Below are 13,612 nucleotides of genomic sequence, written 5' to 3'. Positions count from 1 at the left end.
ACATGGCCCCCAAACCAGCTTCACTGCAGAATTCTTTTCTTGAGTAATGATCTGTCTTCATCTCTCAAGACATTTGCAGGTTAGGTTTTGAGAATGTTGGTGATTTGGAAAACCACGGTGAAGGGTTATATTGTTTCTTTAAATGAAAGGATCATGTTACTGGCACTGGTCCCATTTTGTTAAAGATTCTGTGTGTCTGTCTGTCTGTGTGTGTCTGTCTATGTGTCTATCTCTGTGTGTGTGTTTGTGTGTGTGTGTGTGTATCTCTCTGTGTGTGTTTGTGTGTGTCTGTCTGTGTGTGTGTGTCTGTCTGTGTGTGTGTGTGTGTGTACATAGATATGTGTGTTTGGGGGGGATGAGTATGTGTATCAGTGAACAGTTTTGTTTACTTGTGTTTACTCATTGTTTTGTCCTAAACTGAACCAGTTGTCTATTCTTGTAGCTAGCCCAACAAAGCATTTTCTTTTTTTAAAAATACATCTTTTGTTTTTTAAGATTATTTAATTAATGTATGTGAATACACTGTCACTGTCTTCAAACACACCAGAAAAAGTCACCAAACCCCATTACAGATGGTTGTGAGCCACCATGTAGTTGCTGGGAATTGAACTCAGGACCTCTGGAAGGGTAGGCAGTGCTCTTAACCGCTGAGCCATCTCTCTGGCCCCTGCAACAAAGCATTTTCAAGCAAAGCTTTCTGCTTGTTTCCTTCTCTAGCTCTTAGCTGCTTGAGCCCTGATCCAAGGGTTAGGACTAAGACTGCCCTCTGGGCTCTACCACCCCTAATGCCAGGTGCCGTGCTGCAACAGCAATACCAGGTTACAGTGCCCTTGCCAGGCTGGCCTTTCTGGGAGTGATAGTTGAGTCTACCATCTTGTCTTCTTGTGTCTTCCGGGCCCAGGATAAGTCTGGTAGGGAAGGGGAGACGAAGAGGAGGGAAGACAGGAGTTAAGTCATGAGAACTGAGGTCATGATCTGCATTTGAACCTCATGTCCATTATTGGCCCTCAGGGAAGTGACTTCACTCTTCTAAGACTCAGTTTCCCTGTCTATAAATGGGTTTAAACACTGCAGTGAAGTCATGGAAGTTGTGAAGGTTTTACAAGCGAATGTGAAGCTCTTGGTACCATCCCAGGGCCAGAGGAGTGTCCAGAAGTAGCAGGACCTTGTTCCCACTGCAGACTCTAAATGTGGGTTGAGTTGGACTAAAGAAAAATGCCAGGAGAGGTGGCTTCTGGTCTCCCCAGCTCCAGCCTCAAGATGGTGGCTCTTACTGCCCATGCCTGGCACTGTTCCCACCACCCCGACACTCACTCACCTGCATTGTTTCCTGCAGCAACCCGGCCCAAGCTGAAGAAGATGAAGAGTCAGACAGGAGAGGTGGGCGAGAAGCAGTCGCTCAAGTGTGAGGCGGCGGCGGGGAACCCCCAGCCCTCCTATCGATGGTTCAAGGACGGCAAGGAGCTCAACCGGAGTCGTGACATTCGCATCAAGTATGGCAACGGCAGGTGAGTAGTAGCATTACCTTCCCTCCGTCTCCCCAGCTGCCGGTCCTAGAAGGGAGGACCAGAGTGGTGTTCTCAACCGTGGGACCAGCCAGGTCCCCTCTATGCATCCCTTCCTTGCCACACCCAATGCTCCCCTGACTGCTGAGTCCCCTGTGCCAGCCCTGCCCTGAGATTCCACACTACTGATCAGAGTGGAGCAATTCCCAGGGCTGGGGATGCACCTCAGTAGATAGAGCTTAGCGCGCACAACGCCTTGGGTTCAAACCCAGCAGCACATAAAACCAGGTGTGTTGGCACATGCCTTTGATCTCAGCACTTGGGAGGTGGAGTCAGGTAGATCAGAAGTTCAAGGTCATCCTCGATCCGTAGCAAGTTGAGGCCAGTTTGGGCTGGATGTTACCCTGTCTCACAAAAAAGAATGAAGCCGTTTTTGTGTTTGAAGACTGGAGGCCATTTGACTCCAAGGTGTCTTTAGCAGCAGAAACCCTATTGTCAAAAAAGCCTAGCATCGTATCTGAGAAACAGCGGAATCCGCAGTTTGAAGTGAAGACCTTGTCTCCAGAAAGTCTTTGGGAAGTCACATAATACGAAGGGCTGATCTCCTGAGTTGGCAAGTTGCCATTTGTATGAGAGTTTAGTAAGTAGAAGGAGAACATTGGCTGACTTTGGGGGTCTGCTGCTGATACTTACTCCTGCGTGAAGAGTGTCCTTAATCCTAAATAAATATCTCAAGAGCATGGCATACACATTCCCTGAAGCTTCAGGCTGAGGAAGATACCCATCCATCCAGCAAGGGGCAGAAGGTGCCAGGACAGCCAAGAGTCAAAGGCAATTCCTCTTTGTCTGTCATTAAACACACTTCTACCCAACCTCTCTGTGGGGTCTGAGGTCTAGGTAGATATTCTAGGAGCTCCTCAGCCTTTTCTGACTTCATCCCTAAAGTTGCTTGCAACCACCCCCTCGGAGATACCATTGTTTTTCTAACCCACCACAAAATAAAAGCAAAGGTCATCAGCCTACCCCACAAAAGTTAGATGAGTATTCAGGCTCAGGCCGCCTTACCTCACCTTGGAGGCCTGCAGCCTAAGGAGAGAAGTGAGTGTCAGGACCTTAACTCTGCCTCCACTTTCCTTCCAAGACTTGAACCAAAGAAAGTGAGCCCCACAAAAAGCCATGAGGGAAGGCTTTAGAGGACAGGTCTGTGACCATAGAAGGTTAATTCCTAAGGGAATTGTGGTAATTGGAGAGGTGGGCAGATTTGGGACATATATCCCTTGTTTATGTTGACAAGAAATTCAATCTAACTACCCAGCCCCATACCCCTACCTCCTCCCCACGCCCGCTATGGTCTTGGTACCAGCTTAGAAAAGAAGTAGAGGTTGGGGATTTAGCTCAGTGGTAGAGTGCTTGCCTAGCAAGCGCAAGGCCCTGGGTTCGGTCCCCAGCTCCAAAAAAAAAAAAAGAAAAGAAAAGAAAAAAAGGGGGGGCTGGAGAGATGGCTCAGCGGTTAAGAGCACTGATTGCTCTTCCAGAGGACCTGAGTTCAATTCCCAGCAACCACATAATGGCTCACAACCATCTGTAATGGGATCTGACACCTTCTTCTGGTGTGCATGAAGACAGCTACAGTGTACTCATAAAATAAATGAACCTTTTAAAAAAAGAAAGAAAGAAAGAAAAGAAGTAGACAGGACTCTTGGAGCTAAGACTGGAGGTGCCGTCACCCTTCAGCTTCTCCATTATTTCCCTGGGTCTGAACTCCAGGGAAGGTACTGGCCCTTGTCTTTTGCACTGCTCCCAAACATGGTACCCATTTTCCCATCCCCATCCCATCAGACCTTGGAATGCACTGCCTCATGCCCCTGCCTTATGATACACTCACCACACACACACACACACACACACACACACACACACACACATATTCATACCCTCAGATCACACACACACACACATATTCATACCCTCAGATCACACACACACACACACACACACACACACCACACACATTCATACCCTCACACTGCACACACACATACACACACATTCATACCCTCAGACCACACACACAAACACACATACACAAATTCATACCCTCACACCACACACAGACACACACACACACACCACACACACATACACACACACACATTCATACCCTCACACCACACACACACACACACACACACACACACACACACACACACACAGCACTCTGCTGAAGCACCTCCAGTTCCTGCCTTTCTTTGGTAACTTTAACTTCTCTCCCTCTTCCTCCCAGCAAACTTCATCCTGTCCGATCCCTCTTCCGGATCACTTTCCCAGGCTGCTGTGTCCTCCCTGCTTCTGCTGTTTCTCTCACTTCCTCAGCCTCCTCATCTACACCTTTCATCCTCATCCCACACTGCCTTCCCAAGGCAGCCAGTTCAGCACAGCCTCAGCCCCTCCACCCTATGACCTCTGGGGTCCTAAGCCCAGCAGCACCAGCAGCTCTTGGTACAATGACAGCTTTGCCTGTCCCTGTGGGTTCTCCACTGGCCCTCCTGTGAGTTGGATCTCTCTCCGAGATCCCAGTGGTGCTGGGCTACCCCTTAGGCTTCCCTGTTCTCTCCCTGCCCAGTACTAGGTGATGCCACCCTCCTAGAGCTTTCCGTCTCTGAGACCCCAGGCCTCCACCTCTAGGCTTGGTGGCAGTTTTACCCTAATTCTACACTGTGTTGCCAGCTGAGCCCCAGACCCCACTCCTGAGGCCGAGCATGTCCCCAGTCCCCCCTCCATCCAACCCTCACTAACCCAGCTGCCCCTCGTCATCTGCTCTGCTGTGCACACCTGAAGCACCTGCCCCTTGACACCTCTACAGGTGGACACAACCTCCCTGCCCTAAATATTTCTCACCTGGCCTCCCCTCCCCCGGCCTCTCACTCTTCCTGCCATACTCTTGGTTACCTCCTGGGCCACAGACTGCTCTGTGGCTTGACTGGTGTAGCTGACCTGCAGATATGGAGCATTAGCTGTATATCAAGCAGTCAGCAAGCGGTGGCGGCTACACTGGTGAACAAGCCAGCAGTGAGCCCTGCCTGCGTGAGGCTCTGGGCCAATTGGCAGAGCAAGAGGCCTCCATCCGTTTTTCAGAGGAAAAAATGTCACTCTGTACCATTTTGCTTAGGATTCTAGTTCTTACCCCACTACAAGCTCCTTGCAACAGATAATCCCCACCACAGACCCTCCCCTCCCCCTTCCTCATATGACAGCCTTGGGACCCCCCCCCAAATCCTTGCTGGCCTGAACATCACCACCCTGCTGATCCACCCCCTGCTACAGGCCCAACACCTGGTCTTTCCTTTCACAGCCCTGGACTTGGGCCCAGGCTGCCCCCGGTACTGGGAAAACTGTTCCTCTTGTCCCTGGCAAAGGCCTTCAAGACCTAGCTTAAATGGTGTGACTCAGGAATATCCACCAATCAGCTCTTGTCCCCTCTGAGAGTACTTCAGACATCTCTTCATCTCACCATTGAAAAGTCTATCACTCCCCTCAGGGAACCCCCACCTCATCCTCATGCCCCACTGAAGGCCTGGAAGCAGAGACCCATTTTCAGTGTGGAGCTGACGAGACCCCCAGGGCTGGCCCTCCTCTCTTGGGTTTGAGGTCATCCTTCAAGAAGATGAGCGGGGGACACTATGAATAGTCCAAACTTCTAAACAATTTACTTCCTAGTTAAACCTCAGATTCATTTGACACACAGGCGACCTAATCCAAAGACAAGGCCTACTCAGGTCTTTCCCAAGGTTTCCCTTGGATCTGAAGTACGCTTTTACCTCTTCCCCATGTGCTACCTTCTAAAATGTCCCCTGTCCCCACATGTCCCGTCCTGTCCTTTGGGCTCCCAGCAGTAGATTGTCAGCTGTGAAGGAATAGGGAGTTTCTGATTATCTGTGACCAAGGTCCTCTCCATGTGACTCCAAGAGAGCTGCTGCCTCTCCATACTACCCAGTCCTCTGCTGCACACACCTCACCAGCCCAGGAGCCAGAGCACAGAGCAAGGAGCCTCCTTTCTGATGAGCCTCTCTCTGTCCTTCCTCCACGAGTTCCTCAGCCTGCCCCAGAACCTCAGCCTTGGCATCTCTGTCTGCTGGCCGAGACCGCCTTCCCAATAGGAGCTGACTGTCTGTCTCTGTGCCCGCCAAATTGCAGTGTCACCCAGCCTTCCTGAGCCAGGAGAAAACTTGCCCCCCAAGCCCAGAGCAAGGCCCTCCCCTGCAGAACCGCATGTTCCCTTATTTATGAGGGGCAGGCTGGGACAGGCCCCTCAGGCAGGCAGGAGAGCCAGGCACTAAGGAAAGTGTGGGGCTGCCCAGATCCTGTCCCTGCCAGCAGAGAACCGGCTAGGGAGGGTGGGACAGCACCCTTACGGGGCAGACCCGGGTCAGCACACTAATGAAGCAGCAGGAGTGTACATCCTGCCTGCCTGCCTGCCAGGAAGACCAGGAGAGGTCCCTGAAGCCCAGTGTACAGATGGATCAATCTAAGGATGAGGAGGGTGCAGAGTCCCAGCAACGTCAGGGCCTGAGAGACCCTCAGGGTCCATCCTCAGCTGTAGCTTTGGAATCCACTTCCCTGAGACCTCTGAGGCCCCAGTAAACCAAGATACCTGCCACACTGGAAAATTGTTACCACCAGTTACCCAAAAAGGGGTCCTTTGCCAAGTCCTGCCCCCCTTGATCCTGGTCTGGTGCTCCCGTGGGTAGGAGACATCCCAACAAGTCTCATTGCTGCTCCTTAGATCCTCTGCCTTGTTCTGCTACAACTAACTTCGCAGCTGTGGGTGACCATGGGGAGCTGACTGGCTCTGGGCCCCCTAAGCATGAACTTTTTTGCCCTCAGCAGGCACACCCCCTTCCCTGTCTATCCAGTGTTCGAGGAAGTGAGGGAAGCTTTGACCCAGAGAAGTGAGAACCTGGAGCCGCTAATTAGGCTGCAATGAGGAACTGATCACTTAGGCAGAGTAGGAGGGGTAGGATATCTAGGCCGCCACTCTCACCATAGTGGTGAGGCCGTCATGAGTGCAGCAAGGTCTGCTAGTCTGTAGCGATCCCATGGAATGTGGGAGGGGGTGTTTGGGAAGAGGCAAGGGAGAAGCTCATCTCTCTCGTGCCCCCTCCTTCCCCCCATCCCCTGTCCCCCGTTCCAGTCCTTGTCCTAGCAATGTCATGGTTTTCCTTTCCTTTGGGGCTCTTGGTATGCAAGGAGTCTGGCTTTTTAATCTGCTCCTAAAAAGAAGAGGAGATCACAGCATGTAAAGGCACTATGGCCTTTACTGGGACTCCCTGGCTTTATCCAGAACACTTTCTGTACCCCAGAGAACATCCAATGCAGGAAGGGTTGGGAGCTGCGAACAGAGCCTTGTAGAGCCAGATGCCCCAGAGTAGGTGTAAGGAAGCTTTGAGAGTGCAGCAGAGATTTGGTTCTGAAGCCACAGGCTCTGGAGTCACAGTGTGGAGGAGGGGCTGCTAGGACCTGGCCTCAGACCACTCAAGAATGAGACCAGATGAAGGGGCAGCCCTAGCTGCTATCATCACGGACCTCAGCTCCTGGTCTACCTCTGCTTTGCTTTGCTGTGTCCATCAGCAACTCGAAAGCCCTCTAAGGCTCAGTCTCCCCATATGTAAGAAGAGAACACCCTGATTGGCCCTGAGGCCCCATGCCCTGGAGTACATGGTCTTGGGAGGTACTTGGAAGGAATTAAACAAAAGTCTCTTGGAGCAGCTACAGAGGGCCCCGCAATAGCAAGGCTGAGTGGATGGGAGGAGAGAGCCTCAGATTCAGACTGGTACCCTGACACAGTTGCCACGGAAGCCATCAGGCCAGCACTCTCCCAGGTACCAAGGATTGGGGTCCATGCTGCTGCTCTAATGGAATACCCCATGAGCTCACTTGAAAACAGTGGGGATGTATTTGGCCCACAGCTGCAGAGGCTGGGAACTCGAGTATGAGGGTCTGAGGGCCTTTTCCATACCGTGCGTCCTCATGGAGCACCATTGGAGTGGGGAAGTGGGGACCAGTGGACTTTGAGAGACACATTCAAACCATAACTCAAAACAGTGACAATCTGCCACTTCTACAGACCACAAAGGCAGCTGAGAATGAGAGATACGGCCATGTGACTTCCTAAGGGGCCTGGCATTCTTCCCCAAGAAGAATGATACAAAGAAACCCAGCCACAGGAAAGGAGTTGCGAAGAGTCACAGATTTAGAATATGTGTGCTCTGGCTATATGCACCCCGTGTAGCTCCAAAGGTTTGATTCTCCCCCAGCTCCAGGAGTTATCATACCACCTGCACTCCAGAAAGACTGGCCTGAGGGACCTTCCTCTCACCCAACCTACACACACGTTGGTGACGTAACGTGACCACTCGGTGACTGCTAAGCTCTGGCAGCCCTGGCTTACACCTCTCTCCCTCTTTCCTCTTCCAAACCAGAAAGAACTCACGGCTACAGTTCAACAAAGTGAAGGTGGAGGACGCTGGAGAGTACGTCTGTGAGGCTGAGAACATCCTTGGGAAGGACACTGTGAGGGGCCGGCTCCATGTCAACAGTGGTAGGTGTCCCTCAAGAGAGAGAAGGGTCCTGGGGGACTTGGCGTAGTGGATCGGCTGCCCCTCAGCCCTCAGGAGACCAGCACATGATCTATCTTGCGCTCAGCCCCCTCCCTCCTGTTGCTGCATATCAAACCCAAGATCTCAGCTGAATCAGAGAAATGCAGTCAAAGCATAAATGTTTAGTTTTGTTATCTGGGCCTGGAAGAGCCGCCAGCTCTCATTTTAAATACCCCAAAAACTAAATATTTTGAAATCAAGAGGTAGGGGTTGGGGTAAGGATATTTTTAGAAGACAATTATAAGAGGCTCGGCTGTCAGGAGCGAGGCTGGGCTGTCAGGAGCGAGGCTGGGGAAGAGACAGGCCTGGGGTGGGTGTGAGCTGCCTGCCTGTTGCCAGCTGCCTTGTTAGACACCTGAGCCAGGCCTGAGGGTGGGAGGCTTGAGTGCCTGGGGCCTGTGGGCAGCCTCCATTTAGGGATAACAGACCTGCCTCACAGACCTTACCCCCTCTCTTAAGACTTACAAAGTGGGGGACTCAGAATTGTTTGTCTTACTGACTCACAGTGTCTGACGCAGTACCAGAATAGAACACCTTTCTGCTGGGTTGTCCTGTCAGGCCCTGGTTTGGGGCCTAGAAAGTCACCTTTCCTCCCTGTCTGAGCTGGGCACCCACAGACTGAGCCTACCATGTCCTGTCCCTTGCATTGGCTCTGACCCTGGGATGTAACCCCCTGAGTATATTACCACAGCCCAGCCTTGAAGTGCCAATCTAAAGAGGAACCTGCAGCATTACTTAGGCCCCAAGTTAGCCCAGACCCCATCTGCCCCATGATGAGAGACACCACATCCCCCAGTCTCAGGTTTCTTGCGCTCTCATGCCACTGTGTCACAGAAGTCCAAGTCTAGATCTTTCTCACACCTGTCCCTTCAGTCCCATCCCTACCTCAGGGGCAGACATACCTCGGGCTTCACCATCACTCACATGCGTCAGCACAATGGCCTTTTATAGTGCATTTTGGAAGTCAAACCCTTCCAATGGGGCCTCAGCAAGCTCTTGCTCCTTCCCCATCTGACCCACCCCATCCATATCCTTTCAAACCACAGGAGCTTTGACCTTTACCCCTCTGCTCATTACAGTGTCGAGATCCAAAACCAATCCTGGGCTACCCCTTGACCCAGCATGGTCTGGTGGCATCTCTTGAATGCCGTAAGCCCCACACTGTTGCTGGATGTGCTCTGTGCTTTGGCTGCCCTGTCCAAGAGGAGCCTCATGAGAGCAAAGAAAACAGGGGCAATGCAGTCCCCTGGTTTTTCTGGTCACATCTACTATTTACTGAGCCAGACTCTGTTTTCTCTCATTGACCCTTCTTTAGCAGAGGCTCAGAAAGTTTGCACATTTTCACAGTCAGCTTGTAACTGATGGAGCTCAATAGTGTAGAAGTCATTGCCACTGGTTGTGGCACTCCATGGACCTGTTTCCTCCTCTGGCTTCAGGGGCCTAGCACAATGCTTGCCTCACAATAGGCAGCTGCTAAATGTTATATTAAAGAAATTCCGACCTACGGTTAGCAAGGTAGCTCAGTGGTAGGCTTCTTGCCTAGCGTGTGCACGGCCCGAATTCAGTATCTTTACTTGTTCGCTTGTTTGTTTTTTGAGCCGAGGTCTCTCTACTTAGCCCCGGCTATCTGGACACTCACTGTTTAGACCAGGCTGGCCTTGAACTCGCAGAGATCCACTTGCCTCTGCCTCCCAAGTGTTGGGATTAAAGGCATGTGCTGATATACCCAGCTTCCAATATGCTTTTTTAATTTTAAAAAAGAAAGGGCTATCCTGAGGCCTTTGTGGCCTCCCCTGTTTCCTGGCTGGAGAAGGGTGACAGAGGTGGGTACTTGGATGGGGTTACCCTCGAACTGTCCCAAAGGGGGATGTGCCTGGGCTTAGCATTTGCCATCTCTGTCATAGTGAGTAGGCATCCTCTGATCCACCGCAGGCTCTGGGTTTCCCATTTTATTAATAAAGACTTTCTGGGTTAGAATTAACATGTCCAACCTAAACCGACCTTAAGGAGTTCATTTATTAACTCATGAAACCAGGAAATCCAGAGGTAGTCTAGATCCAGATGGAACAGAGTTCAAGACCTGGCAGTGGGTTGGTTTCTTGCTTTCCACCTCTTGTATTGAGGGAGCAGAGTGGAAAGAGAAAGCACCTGCCTCAGATAGTTCTATCTCAGCCAGCCCCCATCCCTGTGTTCTCCTGGGACAGGCAGGAGAATGGCGTTTTGGTCATCCTGCCAAGGTCATATGCACACTTGGCCTGGTTACTGTGGTGGGTGGGCCACCGTCTTTACCAGGCTTATCTGTGTGCAGGACCGTAAAGAGGCAGAGCACCCTGAGAAGTGGCCCTGTGGGACCACCACCTCACTAAGTGAGGCACACAGAACAGGGAAGGGTTCCCGTGTAGAACCCCATAGCTGTGCCCTCTCTGATGCACAGGGCTGGGGTCTAGTAAGCACCAGCCCAGCCTGAGATGCCCCCCTCGGCCTGCAGCATGCTGTGTGCAGCCGTGCAGCAGGCTTGGACTGCGCATGCGTCTCACACAGAGCTGGGATCCCAGCTGCCCACAGGCTCCAGTGCCTCCTGTCTGCAGCCTGGCATGAGAGCAGAGGCCCGGGAGATAGGAAGAGCTCTGAGATGTGCAGGGTTTCCTTTAGCTCTGTGTCCCACAGCTTTCCCCTCATAGGCTGAGCCATGCGAGGTCTTCGCCTTCTCCTAAACTCCCGGGACTGTGGATTTGCTGCTGAGGCTGTCATCTGCACCTCGCCAACACGTACACAGGAATCCTCACATACACCGTGCACACCTTTTCTGCTGTCCTGTCCAGTCCACGGCAGGCCAGACTACTCTTGATGTGAAGAAATAGTCACGACCATTTTCCCAGGCAGAGATGCATGGATTTCTTGTTTACCTGCGGAACGCAGCAGATCTGCCCCAACCACGCCCTGAGGAGGGGGTGGAGGGCAGGCAGCGAGCGGGCTGCTCTGCCTGCCCCCAGTGACTCATCCCAAGGTGGGTTGGTTGGCATGGCTCGCCCAGCCCCAAGGGGAATAGGGCCACAGGAGTAGGGCATCAAAGGGCATCGTCCCACTCTTGGATGGCTACCTACCTCTTCTTTAGGGTGGAGCCATAGTCCTTCCCAGGTCAGAGCAGGCCCTCTGGAAGTGACAGCTCTGGGTCTCACAGGAGCTTCTAGGGCTGACAGGGAAGAGGAGTGTGCAGGACATAGGCAGAGTTTGTGACAAAACAGTGTGCATGGTGCAATCTCCTTCCACCTTACAGAAGCCAGAAGCCCATCCCAAGTGAGGGGACTCGGAACTGTCCCAGGATATAGAGCACAGGGCACGCAGGTTTGGCATGAGGTCCAGGACTGAGTGCATGTGGTAGAGGCCTCTGGTCAAGGGATAGCTGGTTGAACACATCTATGCACACATGCACACACGAGCACCCGTTGTATTCAGCACAGTCCTGCTCTAAGATCAGAGAGTCACAACCACAGTTCCCAGCATAGGACCTCAGATGACAGGAAGGTAAAGTCCTGGGTCTGGAAGTGTATGCCTCTCCCAACAAACAAAGTAGGGTTAGGGGAGATGGACACCTGAGCCAAATGAAAAGGAGCCATTTGCACAGCAAGGTGAGCCCTGGATAGCCCAAAACAACTGAACCTTAAAGAGAGGAAGAAGTTTGCCCATGCTTGTAGAAAGCAGCTGGAGCTGAGGCAGCAGCCTCTGTCCCATTTCATCTTCTTCTGAAGGTCTGGGACAGCTGCACCAAGATACTCGTAGCAACAGCTCCCTGAGTTTTCCCCTTCTGGGCATGATTTTAATTAATTTTTAGATATAATTTTCATACCATAAAATTTGCCCTCTTAAAGTATGATTCAGTGGTTTTCAGTATAGTCACCAACTTATGTAAGCATCCCCACTAATTCTAGGACATTTTCATCATCACATCAGAAACTCCTCCCTCCAGGGCCACAGCCGCTACTCTAGCTTTCTGCCCCTGCAGATCAGCTCAGAGTAGACATTTTATATAAATATAACCGTATAATAAGCGGCCCTCACATACCTTAAGGCCCATCCATGTTGTAGCATGTATGAGGGCATTCCTTTTATGGTAAAATGATATTCCGGTGTGTGAATGTACTGTATTTTTATTCACCCATTCAACGGGTCTGAATTGCTGACTCATGTGGACCATTGGCACAGCAGAGCTGATGAATAACACTTCCGCGGACATTCATGTCCAGGTGTTTGTACGAACACACATCTTCAGTCTTAAGGATACACCCATGAGTGGAATTTCTTGAGTACATGGTAACTCTGAGGATTTTTAATTTTTTTTTTAAGAACTCCTTGACTAGATGCCTAAGCAGCCAGGCGGCCAAACATTCCCAGGGTTCCAAGCCTCCATGGTCCTCTCCACAAACTGTTATTTTCCTGATCCACCATTCTAGCCCTCTTAGTAAGTGTGAATTAGTACCTCATGGTGGCTTTGAGGAGACAGCATCTCACAGAAAAGATATCCAAGGCCAGGGTAAGGACATTAGACGGGGCCCATGGACACAGCAGAGTGCACTTTCCCCTCAAGAATCAGACATGTGCTTGTTCATTCGCTCTGTCAACAAATGTTAAGCACCTATTCTGGGTCAAACGTTTGTCTTTTCTAGATGGTGGGGTTCAGTAAAACACCACAGATGTGGCCATGCCCCAAGCAGCTTGGGTTCTGGTGGAAGAGTTAGATGACACACTTGGTTCCTCAATCAGCTTAGAATGAATGCTACTAGCAGAAGCTTGAGCAGCAAACAGAGAATATAGGGGTTGTAGCCATCTTGAGAAGCCCAGAGAGGCTACATTGAGGCACTGATATTTCATAGGTCCTGGGTAGCAAGACACCTGACTACACCTGAAATTAGTGTAGTCAAATATGTGGAGAGAACAGGATAAAAAGGAACAGAAAGGGCAATGAGACCCAGATTAGACCTGACGAGGGGCTGGGGGCTTTATTGTGACTACACTCATTTATAGGGACACCACTAAAGGACCATGATCATGGGAAGGGTTGACACAATTTACATATTTTAAGAACCACAGTGGCAGCTTTCGAGCAAATAGGCCAGGGTGAAGGTAAGTGTGAGTCAGGAGGACCAGTAAGTAAGGTCACCAGAGGAAGAAGTGACAGTGAACCGGACCAGGGAAGGAAGCAGGAAGTGGCAGTCCCTGGAGGTGTGCATATAGCAGTAAAGATAAAGAAGAAATGGAAAGTGCTCCCTAGGACTTTGGGGCTCACACACATAGGGAAGACTAAGGAGGGGGTTGAGACAGATAACTGGGAGGCCAGTTTGGACAGACTGGATTTGGGGTGTCTGCCAGCCATCCCAATCGAGAAGTCAAGAGAGCAGCCCTCTTCCACCTTTGCTTCTCCAAGTGCAAGAGAGCAGTGGCCAAGTACAGATG

General features: G+C 51.2%; 1 protein-coding gene across 7 annotated transcripts in view; it reads left to right on the top strand.

Moving 5' to 3' along the window:
- Nrg2 (neuregulin 2) overlaps positions 1-13,612 on the top strand; it is a 181,961-nt gene that overhangs the window by 142,176 nt on the left and 26,173 nt on the right. For all 7 annotated transcript variants that reach the window (NM_001136151.2, XM_063277502.1, XM_063277501.1 and 4 more), the window contains exons 2-3: positions 1,337-1,508; positions 7,985-8,103. In NM_001136151.2, coding sequence (NP_001129623.2) covers positions 1,337-1,508; positions 7,985-8,103 — 291 coding nt within the window. The remainder of the gene's footprint in view (positions 1-1,336; positions 1,509-7,984; positions 8,104-13,612) is intronic.

This window comes from Rattus norvegicus, chromosome 18 (assembly GCF_036323735.1).
Source record: "Rattus norvegicus strain BN/NHsdMcwi chromosome 18, GRCr8, whole genome shotgun sequence".
Lineage (NCBI taxonomy): Eukaryota > Metazoa > Chordata > Mammalia > Rodentia > Muridae > Rattus > Rattus norvegicus.
Note: the sequence above shows the minus strand (reverse complement) of the source record. Positions and strands in the feature narration are given on the sequence as shown.